This window comes from Tachypleus tridentatus, chromosome 6 (genome assembly GCF_004210375.1).
Source record: "Tachypleus tridentatus isolate NWPU-2018 chromosome 6, ASM421037v1, whole genome shotgun sequence".
Taxonomy (NCBI): Eukaryota; Metazoa; Arthropoda; class Merostomata; order Xiphosura; family Limulidae; genus Tachypleus; species Tachypleus tridentatus.
The window spans coordinates 169,177,406-169,190,771 of record NC_134830.1 but is presented as its reverse complement, the minus strand read 5'-3'; the positions used below and the strand labels follow the sequence as shown (position 1 = coordinate 169,190,771).

Below are 13,366 nucleotides of genomic sequence, written 5' to 3'. Positions count from 1 at the left end.
TACTTTGTTCTCTGGCTCTTATCCAGATAATTCTTTTATGATATTTTGTTCTCTGGCTCTTATCCAGATAATTCTTTTATGGTACTTTGTTCTCTGGCTCTTATCCAGATAATTCTTTTATGGAACTTTGTTCTCTAGCTCTTATCCAGATAATTCCCTTATTGTGCTTTCTTTAACCATCATCCAGAAAATTTCTTTACTATACTTTCTTCTTTAGCTCTTATCCAAATAATTTCTTTGTGCATTGTTATTTTGCCATCATCCAAAAATATTCTATATACATTTTAATGTACCTATAACGAAGAAATATATTGGAATACATTGCAAAGTGACCATAGCTCAAGAAGCATCTTTAAACTTTATATCTTCGTTAATATTAAAGAATTATTTTGAAAATTTTCCATCGCCAATATTAGGTCGTTGTCTTACAACTGTAATTCACGGTCCTTATTTCTTGTTAATACGTCAGTATCTAGAAATATAGATTGTTCATTGTTCGATCACATCATCCAGAAAGGTTTAGTGTATCAGGATGATAAAATATAGCTATAAATGATGACACCTAATATATTTGTATAAAACAATATAACCATCATTCGAATAAGTTTTGTGTACAGTATAAAGTCACCATTCTCTAGAAAGGTCTTATTTTCATTGTAACACAAATATCGTTCAAAAAATAGGGGACAGTTGCAAGTCTTCTGATTTACAATCAGGCATTCGATTCCCCTCAGCTTTAAGAAAACACACACATTCAGAAAAGTTTTATTAATATTACAATATAACCATTCTACAGGTCGGATCTAGCCAAGATATCACGCCAAATATTATGGACTAAATTTCGTCTTACATTATTTAGCATAGATAAAATGTTTGTCTTGTACTGACATTACATTTTACAATGACGATGTTGACTTGAAAACTAAGCACAAACAAAAACAACCAAATCTTACCGGAAATGTGGCAACAATACCATTTCATGTCAGGTTCTTTTAATTCTTATCTTTCATTCTCATAAAACTACTTTTTTTTTTTTACTCCAGCGGTTCGAGGGGTTAAGTACGTGAATTTCCGGGACAGTAAATTGACTAGACTTCTGAAGGAACCCCTGAATGGTAACTGTCAGACATTGATGATCGCTCACGTTAGTCCAGCAGCCATTCACTTTGACGAATCTCGTAACACTTTGGTTTATGCAGACCGAGCTAAAAATATTACCAACAAGGTAAGCAGTCGGTAAAATATTTTATTTATCTTCATCTAATAAACTCAAGATCTAAAGTATCTTTATGCTAGATGCTTTGGTATTAGTCTGAGATGTCTTATATTCAATTTAATAATACTTTAATAAATTACAGGTTTAAATTAGAAAACAACGACCTTGTGATAAAGCCGCAAGGCGAAACGTTGGCTAAAATTAAAAAAATTCGTTTATATATATATATCTAGAGTATGAAGGTAGATTTTATCAAAATGTGTAAATCCTTCCATTATGCACCACAAACTGTGATGACAAGAAAAATTACAGGTTTAAAGTGTCTCAATTCTAGTTGTTTTAACTATTAATTTGAGATGTACGCTACAAGAGTGGTTGTGAAATCCCACAAGATACTGGTGGATGGCGCTGTTGACTAGCTGCTTTTATTGTCGTTTATAAGTTCAAAATTTTGAATGACTATGTGCAAGTTGCTATTATCTACAATATTTTAAAACAAACAAACTTAACCGTACACAGACTCTGTGAGAATTATACATCGTTAAGCCTTCCCTCTTCTCCAGGTATTACGTCTGTATAGTGGGGGTGATGTCACTACCAATAACAATCTTACAAAAATGATTTTTTGTTTGTTGTAAAGCAAAAACTATACAATGGGGCTAACTGTGTTCTACAATCAGCAGGTATTGAACCCGAATTTTTGCGTTACAAGTCTTACCCCTGACCCACGGGGTGGAGAGACGAAAAGTTAATTGAAAGACACCTATGTTTACACACTATATTTGTTAGGACATGAGGATTAGGCCCAATTTAGATATTTACTCTAATTACAGGTCAGAAACAATGTGGAAGACGTATCACACCATATTGACCAATACGAGAACATTATTTCGGAACTTCGTCAGGAGATCCAGAAACTACAGGAAAAAGTTTTGGAACAAGTAAAAATTAGACCAATCATTAGTGGAAACCCAGGTGAAAAATTAAAGTCGATTTCTAAATAAGGTGTTCATAGATACTGTTTGTTTAGAACTCTTCTTATTATTTTTACACTTGTTCCAATGCTTCTGATATTTTCAGATCTTGTTTAAATCGTTATACAGATTTTAACAAGTAATGTATACCTCCGCGGTACAAGTTTGTTCTCATGATGACGAGAAACCCATTTTAAGTAAAAATATTCTCAAAACGGCTTGTATGGGTACTAACACTTTAATTCAAGTACAAATACATATACTAGCTGTTTTGAGAATACAAATTTGTTCTTAGTTCTAGGAAGCTATTTAAACCGAAAAAAAGTGGATAAACGTTTTGATTCTCTCGTAACGTGACGGAGCTAAATCTGGGTTCTTCCGGAAATAACTGAAATTATACCATATTTTATAAGGAATATACGAGATGATAAAGGAGGCAAACCCCATCAAAGAGTTCCCTGATGATACAAAAATCAAAATCAGCCAAATAAAAGAGAAAAAAAAAAAAGAAAAGCAAACAGCTGAAGTAAGAGGTGATTTATTATGAATTCAGTACTTGTTGGGAGGTGTTTGATTATGAATTCAGTACTTGTTGGGAGGTGTTTGATTATGAATTCAGTACTTGTTGGGAGGTGTTTCATTATGAATTCAGTACTTGTTGGAAGGTGTTTGATTATGAATTCAGTACTTGTTGGGAGGTATTTGATTATGAATTCAGTACTTGTTTGGAGGTATTTGATTATGAATTCAGTACTTGTTAGGAGGTGTTTGATTATGAATTCAGTATTTGTTGGAAGGTGTTTCATCAAGAATTCAGCACTTGTTGGAAGGTGTTTAATTAAGAATTCTGTACTCGTTGGAAGGTGTTTCATTACGAACTCTGTACTCGTTGGAAGGTGTTTCATTATGAATTCAGTACTTATTGGGAGGTGTTTCATTATGAATTCAGTACTTGTTGGGAGGTGTTTGATTATGAATTATGTACTCGTTGGAAGGTGTTTCATTATCGCATTCTGTACTCGTTGGAAGGTGTTTCATTACTGCATTCTGTACTCGTTGGAAGGTGTTTTATTATGAATTCAGTACTCGTTGGAAGGTGTTTCATTACCGCATTCTGTTCTCGTTAGAAGGTGTTTCATTACGAATTCTGTACTCGTTGGAAGATGTTTAATTACGAATTCTGTACTCGTTGGAAGGTGTTTCATTACGAATTCTCTACTCGTTGGAAGGTGTTTCATTACGAATTCTGTACTTGTTGTAAGGTGTTTCATTACGAATTCTGTACTTGTTGTATGGTGTTTTATTATAAATTCTGTACTTGTTCGAAGGTTAACATAAATATTCATCCCCAAAAAACGAAATCGTAAAATAATTGTCATTTATTTGCAGGAAAGGAAGAGGGAAATGCAAAAAAAAAGAAAGAAAAAAAAACGGCTTGGAGAAAGTTGAACCTTTCCAAAAAATATAAACGAAACTGCAGTTTTCAAACGATCATATTCAATTATTTATGCTTTAAAAATAAAATAAAAAAATGAAAATATTTTTCGTTGTTCTATTTTAGTACTAAATGTCCTATTTCACTGCTCAAATTCCATAGTTAGCGTTCCACAGAAACGACAGCACATCAAAATATTTTAACACCTCGAGGTATGCACTACATGTTAATAATTTCGTTAGTTAGATATTACAGATTTTTTAGGATATTTATTTATAAAACAAAACGTATGTGAAAGTTATTCTATGTTTAGAAGTGTTTTTATGGTAAATATGTGCACTTTAAGTTTAGTGAACTTTTAAGCACTAACATTTCACATAAATTATTCTATTAACAGTTGTAAGAAATACTGTGCATATTATTAGCCTATAATTAAGCTATATCATATATATTTGATCTCATGGTTGATTAGATAAAATTGAAAATTACGGCCTAATATCTCATTATAATTTTCGTACGAATTATTGAAAAAAAGATATTTAAACTTTATAAATAAATTTATTTATACATTTATTAAATTGTTTCTGGGATACCAGTGTCCGGATAACTAGAATTTATAATATTTAATGTTTCATAAACTGTCAATAAGTTATACGAGATAAGCTTAACTGTAACATCATTCATTGTCAACGAAGCAAAGAGTTATACGAGATAGGCTTAACAAGAACAGTATTTATTGCCAATGAATTATGCAATATGAGTTTGGTTTATTGTGTTTATATTCATAAACATTTTTGTAAAGACAGTTGTTTTGAAAACCGTTGATTGAATAAAACACAGTAAATAATTCGTTCAATTTTACAATTTTCTTATCAATATTACCTGTTGAAGCACCACTGACTTGTTAGGAATTACATATATTCTTTTATATAAAATGGCTTTTAAGAAGGTAAAACACCTTTGCTTCATTATTCCTAAAACATGTTAAAATGCTTAACAATGGATATCTTGTTTTCTTGCTCTATGCCTAAGCAACAACCATTTCATTTAAACCCTTGAATAAATTATACTGTCCATATTTATTAGTGTTAAATTATAAAATTATTAAGTACTGTATTATTATATCCCTTGTACTTGAACGTAAGGTGATTATGGTGAAATGCGGACACTCAAAAGTGCTTGTGTAAGTAGTATTTTTACGGTATCTCAGTCGTTAGGAACTGAGAGAACAAACTTCTAAAGATGTTGGTTATTTCAGATGAGACAAAGATGAGCGATGAGGAGATGAAGAAACTCCGAGACGATATAATTGTTTCGTTTAACCGTCAGATGGAAGTCAGGTATTAAAACTTCGTGTGTGGTAGGCAATAGGAACAATCTGTGTACATTTATATCAAACGTTTTAACTACGCAAAATTAACGTGTTTGTCTTTTTAGATTTGTATTCTGAAAGTTAATGTTTGTGTGTTCAAACGTTGATGATATATTTTTATCTTGATATGTTTTACAAAAGATGGTGCTGTGTGTGATTTCTTACAGTAAAGCCACATCTGGCTATCTGGTATGTCCATTGAGGGGAATCGAACCCCTCATTTTAGCACTGTAAATTCGAAGATTTACAGCTGTTCTACCGGGGGATAGGTGATGTTGTTTGTGTCTAGACTTTTTGTTCCAGAAATGGGCGATGTTTATGTTTAGACACATTTTCCAAAAGGTGGCGATGTTTGTGCTTGTATGTTTTTCCAAAAATGACATTGTTTATGTCTAGATGTTTTCCAAAAATTGACGAGTTTGTGTATATATTTGTTTAATAAGCGTAAGTTTCACTTTACTAATTTTTCGTTACTCCAACTTTTAATAACTTTATGTCTTCTTAACTTACTGCGACATATTTAACTTACTTTTCAAACTGAGGGTTTATCCCTTTCTTATAAAGTTACTTTCATCGATGATTACTCTCTATTTTAATTTTCTAACTTTATAAATTTATTATGCTTTTTAGGGTTTCTTGGAACTCTAACGTCATATAAAGTGTTAGATGTTTCCTGTATACTTAAACTGTTTATTCTTTTTATTAGGAAGAAGATTATGGAGATAGATAACAAGCTATTAGAACTAACCACAGAGTTTGGGAAACTTGCTATTACTCTGAATGAGTAAGTGTTCAGAAAAAAAAATGTTAATACTCACTATTCAAGTTCTATTTTACGTTTGCTTTCATAATTATACAAATGGACTCGTAAGAGACAAGGTGGATATCTGATGAAACCGAAAAACTTCTCCATTCTAGTTGTGAGATTAATATGCAATTCACAAGCTTATCAAACATGTAAGAGCTGATTACTGACTGTCATTAATCAGACCAGAGCAGTGGAGCATTTAGTTATTACGGTGCACAGAATGTCAACTGAGAAACCAGAAAAACAGGATAAAACTTCAACAGCTCACTACCAGATGACGGGTCAGATAAAACAAAGGACAGAGCAAGCCTTAAATCACTTTAATACTAATAATATTTATTAGACTACACGTACAATAACAACTAATTTTATGTGTTTGAATACTCTGCATAAGTCTTGATTTTGAAATATATAAATGATCATGAAACCCACACACTTCATGCAGTAAGTACACATAAGTGTCTGTTCCCATTCAAAAGGACACTTCGCTACTGAGTGAAAAATTGGAGGGCACGTTCTCCCCGGTTTTCTACCCATCAGAACTTTTTACAGAAGTTTGTTACGCTCTATTCATCTATAAGATATTTTTCTTTACCAATCACGTCACACTGATCTTGTTTCAATATCCTGAAAAGAAAGTACATGATATGATAGCCTCATTACGATTCCTGTCATTCAGTGGTTGCCATGAGAACAAACCCAGAAATGGGAGCAAAGTTAATAATCAAGCGTAGGAAGTAGAGTTACCATTCATAACAGTTAGTCTCAATTCTACTTTAAAAAAAAAATCAGAATTTGTTTGAGTCTGTGAACTAAAATTACTATACTTAATTTATTCTACAATTTTCAAAATTTCAAGTAATATAAATACACTGCTGGCCAATATCTTAAGGCCAATGAATATAAAGAAAAAATATCCATTTTGCGTTGTTAGATTCAACCACTTATTTGAGTAGAGCTTCGAAAGATGGAAATAAGAAAAGGGAAAATAATAAAAAACTTTTTTAGCATTTAATAGGAAAAATGTGAACACTATAAAATTAGCCTAAATACTAGCTGGTCAAAAGTTTAAGACCATACCAAAAAGAAGTCCTAAACAGGGTAGGAAATGCCCAACATGTGGTCTCAGTAATAAGTTGCACGGTCGTCATTGCGAATAACATCAAACATTCGCTTTGGCATGGTCGATATAAGCGTTTGCAGAAAGCTGGCTGGAATATTATTGCAAGTGGTGAAGATGGCTTCACGAAGATCATGCACTGTTTGGAATTGACGTCCATTTCTATAGACTTCCCTTGCCATCTACCTCCAAACATTTTCAATGGGGTTCAGTTTGGGCGAACACGCTGGATGGCCCAAAAGAATCACGTTATTCGCCATGAAAAAGTCCTTTCTCCTGCGGGCATTGTGGATTGCAACGTTATCTTGCTGATAGATCCTCGACATAAGTGAGTGCCTTCATTCAATAAGAATGTTCTCTCCAACATTCCAATGTACCAGCTGCTGTTTGACGCCTCTGCATAACTTGAAGCTCCATTGTTCCATGGAAGAAGAAAGCACCTCAGATCATGATGGAACCTCCTCCACTGTGCCAGTAACGTTGGAAGCTATCTGGACCATCCAGGTTAATTCTTTCTCATCAGAGAACAAGACCTTCGTCCAATTTTCTACATCCAAAAGTTTAACCGAGCTGTTTCGTAGTGTGTTTTCTGTTGTGTGGAAGGAGGCGTGGCCTTTGAAGACGTTTACGGTTTTTAAAGCCTTTCTCTTGTAGATGCCGTCTTATTGTTCTTGAGCTGCATTCTGCGTCCATAAGGGTCTTAATCTGGTTCGATGATCAACTGGTGTCTTGCCGGACAACCCATCGAATCCTCCTGCTGAATGACGGCGAAATTTTCTTGGGCCGACCACTTGAAATTCTCATTCCGTATCTCTCAGGGTGTTTTGAAAAAATTTGCAACAGCAGTTTTACTACGCCCAATCTCACCAGCGATGGCACGTTGGGAGGTTGACAACGCTAATGCTTGAACACAAATGACTAAATTTCGTTACGTGTTTACCGATTGATGCTTCGTTTCAGTATGGCCTTAAACTTTTGAGCAGCTAGTATTTAGGCTAATTTCATAGTGTTCACATTTTTCCTATTAAATGCTAAAAAGTTTTTTTTTATTTTCCCTTTTCTTATTTTGATCTTTCGAAGCTCTACTCTAATAAGTGGTTGAGTCTAACAACGCAAAATGCATATTTTCTCTTTATGTGTATTGGCCTTAAGATTTTGGCCAGCAGTGTATGTATACACATGCGCATATATTTGATTTTTTATGATTAACTCTTACAAGATTATTTAATGTAATTTAACACATACTTCTGATATTTTGGCGGTTTTTTCTTTTTTTGTGTAGATGGGAAACAGAAAAAGCAAAGTCAGATGCTGAAAAAGATAAAGAAACCAGCGATGGTGAGGAGGTGGAAGAGCCTCAGTACGTGCGTCAAGCATGGGACGATATTGAGTTTGTTATTTCAGAACAGCATCGTTATTTGTCACTAAGAGAAGAGACGGAGAAGGAGTATGATTCATGTTGTGAGAAGACCTATAAACTGGCTGAAGTAAGACGTTGTATTCTAAAACAAATGTGCTCACCTGCGTACTAGAATGTGTACTTGCGCTGAAGTATTACTGTATGTATCTTTGGTTAACCCAACCAATATTTCTGGGCTCAAGTGCGTACTTAAATTAACCTGATCTTATATTAATTCCAGAAATGTCTAAATATGTGAAAACAGAGCCTACTGTTACATAGTTAAACGTGTAAGCTGGAGGGCAGTTTCTGTAGAAGTCAATTACAAAGGGTAAAAATATACGTATCAAAGCTCTTGAATTTTACTACTTTGTATATGTTAAATGTCTCTTCAGTTAAACCCAAAAGGTGTAATTATTAAATGTACTGTAACACTGTAAGTTATATTGGTAAATGTAAACACTATAGTTCTTAATCTGAGAGTTTGAACACTCGATGTTCGAGATATGAGTAGTGTCCCTGATATGTAGTTGAAGGTCAGTATGTAGCGCGCTCTAGATGAAACAACAAAAAAACAACAACAATATAAAGTTCCGCACTTTGAGGCCGTGGATGCGTTATAAGAGTGACCGTCAAATCCCACTCTTTATTCTGTCAAGAGTAGGACAAGAGTTGGCGGTGTGTAATTTTGATTAACTGCCTTTCCCCTACGCCATCGCTAAAAATTAGGGACAGCTAGCATTCAAGTAGCTTTGAGCGAAACCCCCCCCCAAAAAAAAACACGAACACCGCAATTCTTGATTTATGGAATTCAAAATATTTTAGTTTATACATTTAGAAGTGTTTTCAAGCGCTTATTTCATACTGTAAGTGCTTTCAAACTCGTGCACTGTAGCTCGTTTACAAATAATAGAGTTTTCAATTCTGTGAATTCGGTAGTTCAGATTTCCCGTCTTTGAAAAACATAGCTCCTATCAGTTGTTTAAAAACAGTAAACTAGTTTTAATCAACTCAATCTTAAGCTTGTAAATCTGTTGTTTCAACAGATGTAGTTTCAACTTTTAATTACTTCAGACGTTTTTAGTTTTCGGTTTAGAAACCAAACAGCGACAAACCTGAGGGTATTTGAAAGTAAGAATCGTGTTTCGACACCCGAATAATGTCTTTACCGTTGATGTCTGCAATCACTTCAGTCTTTACTGAATTAGTAAATTAGTCAGCCTTTATCCCTAATGCTCGAGTCATTTCAGTATTTACCTTTAATGTTTTAGTTATCCAAGTTTCTAATACCAGTTACCAATGTTTTTAAACATTATCTTGCAGCATTAGCCTGTACATAAAACACTTGCTCTATTTATAACACAAAACCATTTCGAAACAGACACAAAATGATATGATCAAGTGAATGGTTAGGGTTTTCACTTTAACTGTACAGTAGTTTGCAAAAATGTTAAGACAAGAGAATATTTTATCATTCTTTCCATTTTATGTTGTTAATTATTCCATGTCATTACAGAATGTAGATTTCAACACCATGGTAATTCTTCACTGGTCCCTGTTGTCAACTAAATGAACCAGGGTGAGGGTACTTATCATTCTTTAGAATTACCATATACTTGCACAAAGGGCATATCATAAGAGTTCTGCTTGAATGAATATACTGATAAAATGTAGGATCTATAATAACTGTCATAGTATTTCATGCAGTGTCTTAACTATATAGAAAGAAGCTAGCACGCGGTACCGGTAGATGCTAGAATAAACCAATTTAATATCACTCCCACAAATAAACCTTGATAAAAGCAGTGTTTTTTAACGCTAGATATATTAAGGCTCACAAAGTGCAGAGAACTGCCAGAAGAGCAGAAATATTGTATGAAAGCTTTATATAATATCGGTGTTAACTATAAAGCTGTCGATGCTAAGCTGATTCTGATTTCTTACAGTAAAAGAATTTGCCATTTTGTTTGTTTTTTCTTCTTTCGGATGTTCGTGCGAAGCTACTTGAAGACTTTCCGCATTGGAAGTCTAATTTTAAACTGACAAACTAGAAGAAAGCAACTAGCCAATACAACCCATCGCCAACGCTTAGACTACTCTTTTCTGGACGAATAGATGAATTTGACTGTCACTCTTTTAACGCATACACGTTTCCAACGTTTCATTTTAGCAGTAGCGGGACGTGAACCACAGAACTTTAGCTCACATCATGCCAACCACTGAATGGCGCCTAGCCTCGAAGCTTATTTAACTGAAAATAAATCATAAATGTGAATTGAAAAAAATGCTTCGAATGAACAAAATCGATTTTGAAAAAATTATTTAAGCTTTAAACACTTTTTTCTATGTAGTTTGATGTGAGTTCTTGTATAATTATTTCACATTTACATAATATATATTGAACAAAATATCTTAAAGTCTAGGTAGAATGTTGATATTCTCTTGAATCCAGTTGTAATATTACTTTATAAAAACTTATTAAAAGCACTCAGAACTGGAAAGTGTACACCTGAAAATATTACAAGTTCTAAATGTATTCATCTTTTAACTTGCATTTCTTTTATTGATATTTCAATTTTAAATTTAAGATATATTTTGTCTGTCTCTCAAAACAGACTTTTCCACAACGAGCAAATTCAGAAGAACAGAAAGAACTACTTGACTTACTAATGAGAGTTCATGAACTTGAAATTGAAAGTATCCTATCTTGATTATGTTTACGTGATCGTACCCTTTCGTAACGTTGAGTTATTGAAGAAAATAAGTGTAAGGCTGACGACTTGATTTTAAATTAAATTTGAAATCAATTATTAATATTTTCCGATTAAATTAATCTATCTAGGTCAGTTATAACTGAATCAACACAGTTAATTTAATGCACCATTTTAACTGCGCGTACCCACAGAACTAGAACTGATAACGACAATAATATCCTGATTTAGAAATTGCGTGTTTTCATTGTAAACAACGCTTTCGGCCGTAATTCTAATAAAATATATGATGAGTTTCGGCCAACTGAGATTTGGACTAGTTCAAAGTTCATATACTTATTATAATATTTTATATTTATATATAAAATAGGCAGCATGTGTTAACAGCACTTGACTCGTAATTTGCTAGTTGCAGAACGGTAACCCGCTATCAAACATGATCGTCCTTTTAGACATGAAGGTGATAAAATGTAGTGGCTAATTCCACTATTCATTGTTAAAGAGTAACACAAGAGTGTGGGTGGTCTTGAGTAGGTGTTTTGTCTTCCCCGTATAGGCTATAACTTTAAAATTAGAGATGGCTCTTTGGTTATTATTTACCTGACGTTATCCAGAAATGGAGATGCAGGCAGATCAAATTCTTAGAGAACACGAGCTGAGACAGCGTGACATTCTACTTGCCCGATTTGACAAGCAGCGCCAGCTATGTGATGAAATTATTACTAAACAGCGTGCCATGATTGATTGTAAGTATGAATATATATATAATTAAATAGAAATATCGGTTAGAAACAGCTGTATCAGACATCTCATAAGATCATGTATAATATGTTTGAAATAACTTTGCAATAGTGAGAGAAACTTTGGCCCCTGTTGATAACAAAGGGGTAGAGACTGGCCAAGGATGCTATATACACACAGAAATAAGTGGACTGAATGAGGAATTCAGGACATTGTGAATGATGAAAGAGAGAGAGAACATTTTTTGGACATAAAATTTTGAAAATAATGTCATAACTTTAAAAAGTACGAAAACTATAAACATCGAAATAATGAAACTTTAAAAGCAGTGACAGAGAAGAAATGGTGGTTAATTAAGACAAAAGACGAGTGCAAAATAGAACACGAAACATAAACTGTCATTTTCCGTAGAGGATTATTGGGAAGGTTAGTAACAGAAGTGGAATAGAAAATAAAGAACGTTAGTACAAAGAATAGAACAGCCTTGAGAAATGTGGAAGAAATTATTCCGAAACATAAACAGGGTGGCCCGTAAGTCCCTACCCATCCATATGTTGTTATGTTATATTCAATTACGCATGTATTGTAAATGTGTTTCTTTTATTCAGATAAATATGGCCGATGTAAGCCCATCTACACTTGAAGAGCGTATTGTGACAAGTACGTGGGTACATGAGCGCAAGAACACTGGTGACACCACACAGATACACTGGATACATAAGATATATGGATGGGTAGGGTCTTACGGGCCACCCTGTAGAAGGAGAATTTATCCTCAAGTAAATGAACATAAAAAAAACATCAGTAAAAGAAATATTCATAAAACAAATATATATATATATATATACGGAAATATAAATTATTTTTTAAAATCCATTTCTCTTTTTCGGAGTTTATGATATTAGTTTCAGTTTTAATTGTCAAGATAAAATGAAAAATGAATTAGATTTTGAAGGAACTGGAGGAGAAGACACGAACTCAGAAAAAAGTTATAAAGTTATGCAACATCATTGCAGAAGTATGTAACAATATTATAAAAAATGTAACGTTTAACGCTATGCAACAATATAAAAATGTAGAATATATAAACAAATATATAACGTTATGCAAACATGCAGAAACAATATAAAATTGAAAACCACGTTGTGCAAATAAGAAAAACATTTATACAACGATGTTATGAAAATGTGTAGAAACAATTATAAAGTTACGTAGTATTATAAATTTGACAGATTTTCTTGTGAAAGTAGTTTAGAATTTTGAGAAGTTGACAAATTAACTAAATAACAACTTTTTTCTTTTACAGCTATGGATAATGGAGAGGAAAAAAATAGTAAGAAAAACTTATATATTTTACTTTATAGCGATAAATATAATTGGCAGTCACAACAGGAGGTTTAGGGTTTCCAACTATCTGAGACATTTATTTAATTTTAGTAAATATAATGATATATAACTTAAAAGACTCCCCATAAAATCGTCTGACGTATCTGTTTTATGACGGTTTTTGCAACAAACTAGTTGCTGTTATTTGTTGTTAAGCGCAAAGCTACACAATGGGCTGTCTGTGCTGTGCTCTCCACGCATATT

At 33.3% G+C, this 13,366-nt stretch overlaps 1 protein-coding gene across 2 annotated transcripts in view; it reads left to right on the top strand.

Annotated features, from left to right (window-relative positions):
* The window catches only part of LOC143254417 (kinesin-like protein KIF19), a 47,204-nt gene that overhangs the window by 19,086 nt on the left and 14,752 nt on the right, over positions 1-13,366 (top strand). For both annotated transcript variants that reach the window (XM_076509545.1, XM_076509546.1), the window contains exons 9-16: positions 1,044-1,225; positions 2,050-2,191; positions 4,884-4,965; positions 5,704-5,781; positions 8,208-8,412; positions 10,940-11,021; positions 11,650-11,781; positions 13,083-13,109. In XM_076509545.1, coding sequence (XP_076365660.1) covers positions 1,044-1,225; positions 2,050-2,191; positions 4,884-4,965; positions 5,704-5,781; positions 8,208-8,412; positions 10,940-11,021; positions 11,650-11,781; positions 13,083-13,109 — 930 coding nt within the window. The remainder of the gene's footprint in view (positions 1-1,043; positions 1,226-2,049; positions 2,192-4,883; positions 4,966-5,703; positions 5,782-8,207; positions 8,413-10,939; positions 11,022-11,649; positions 11,782-13,082; positions 13,110-13,366) is intronic.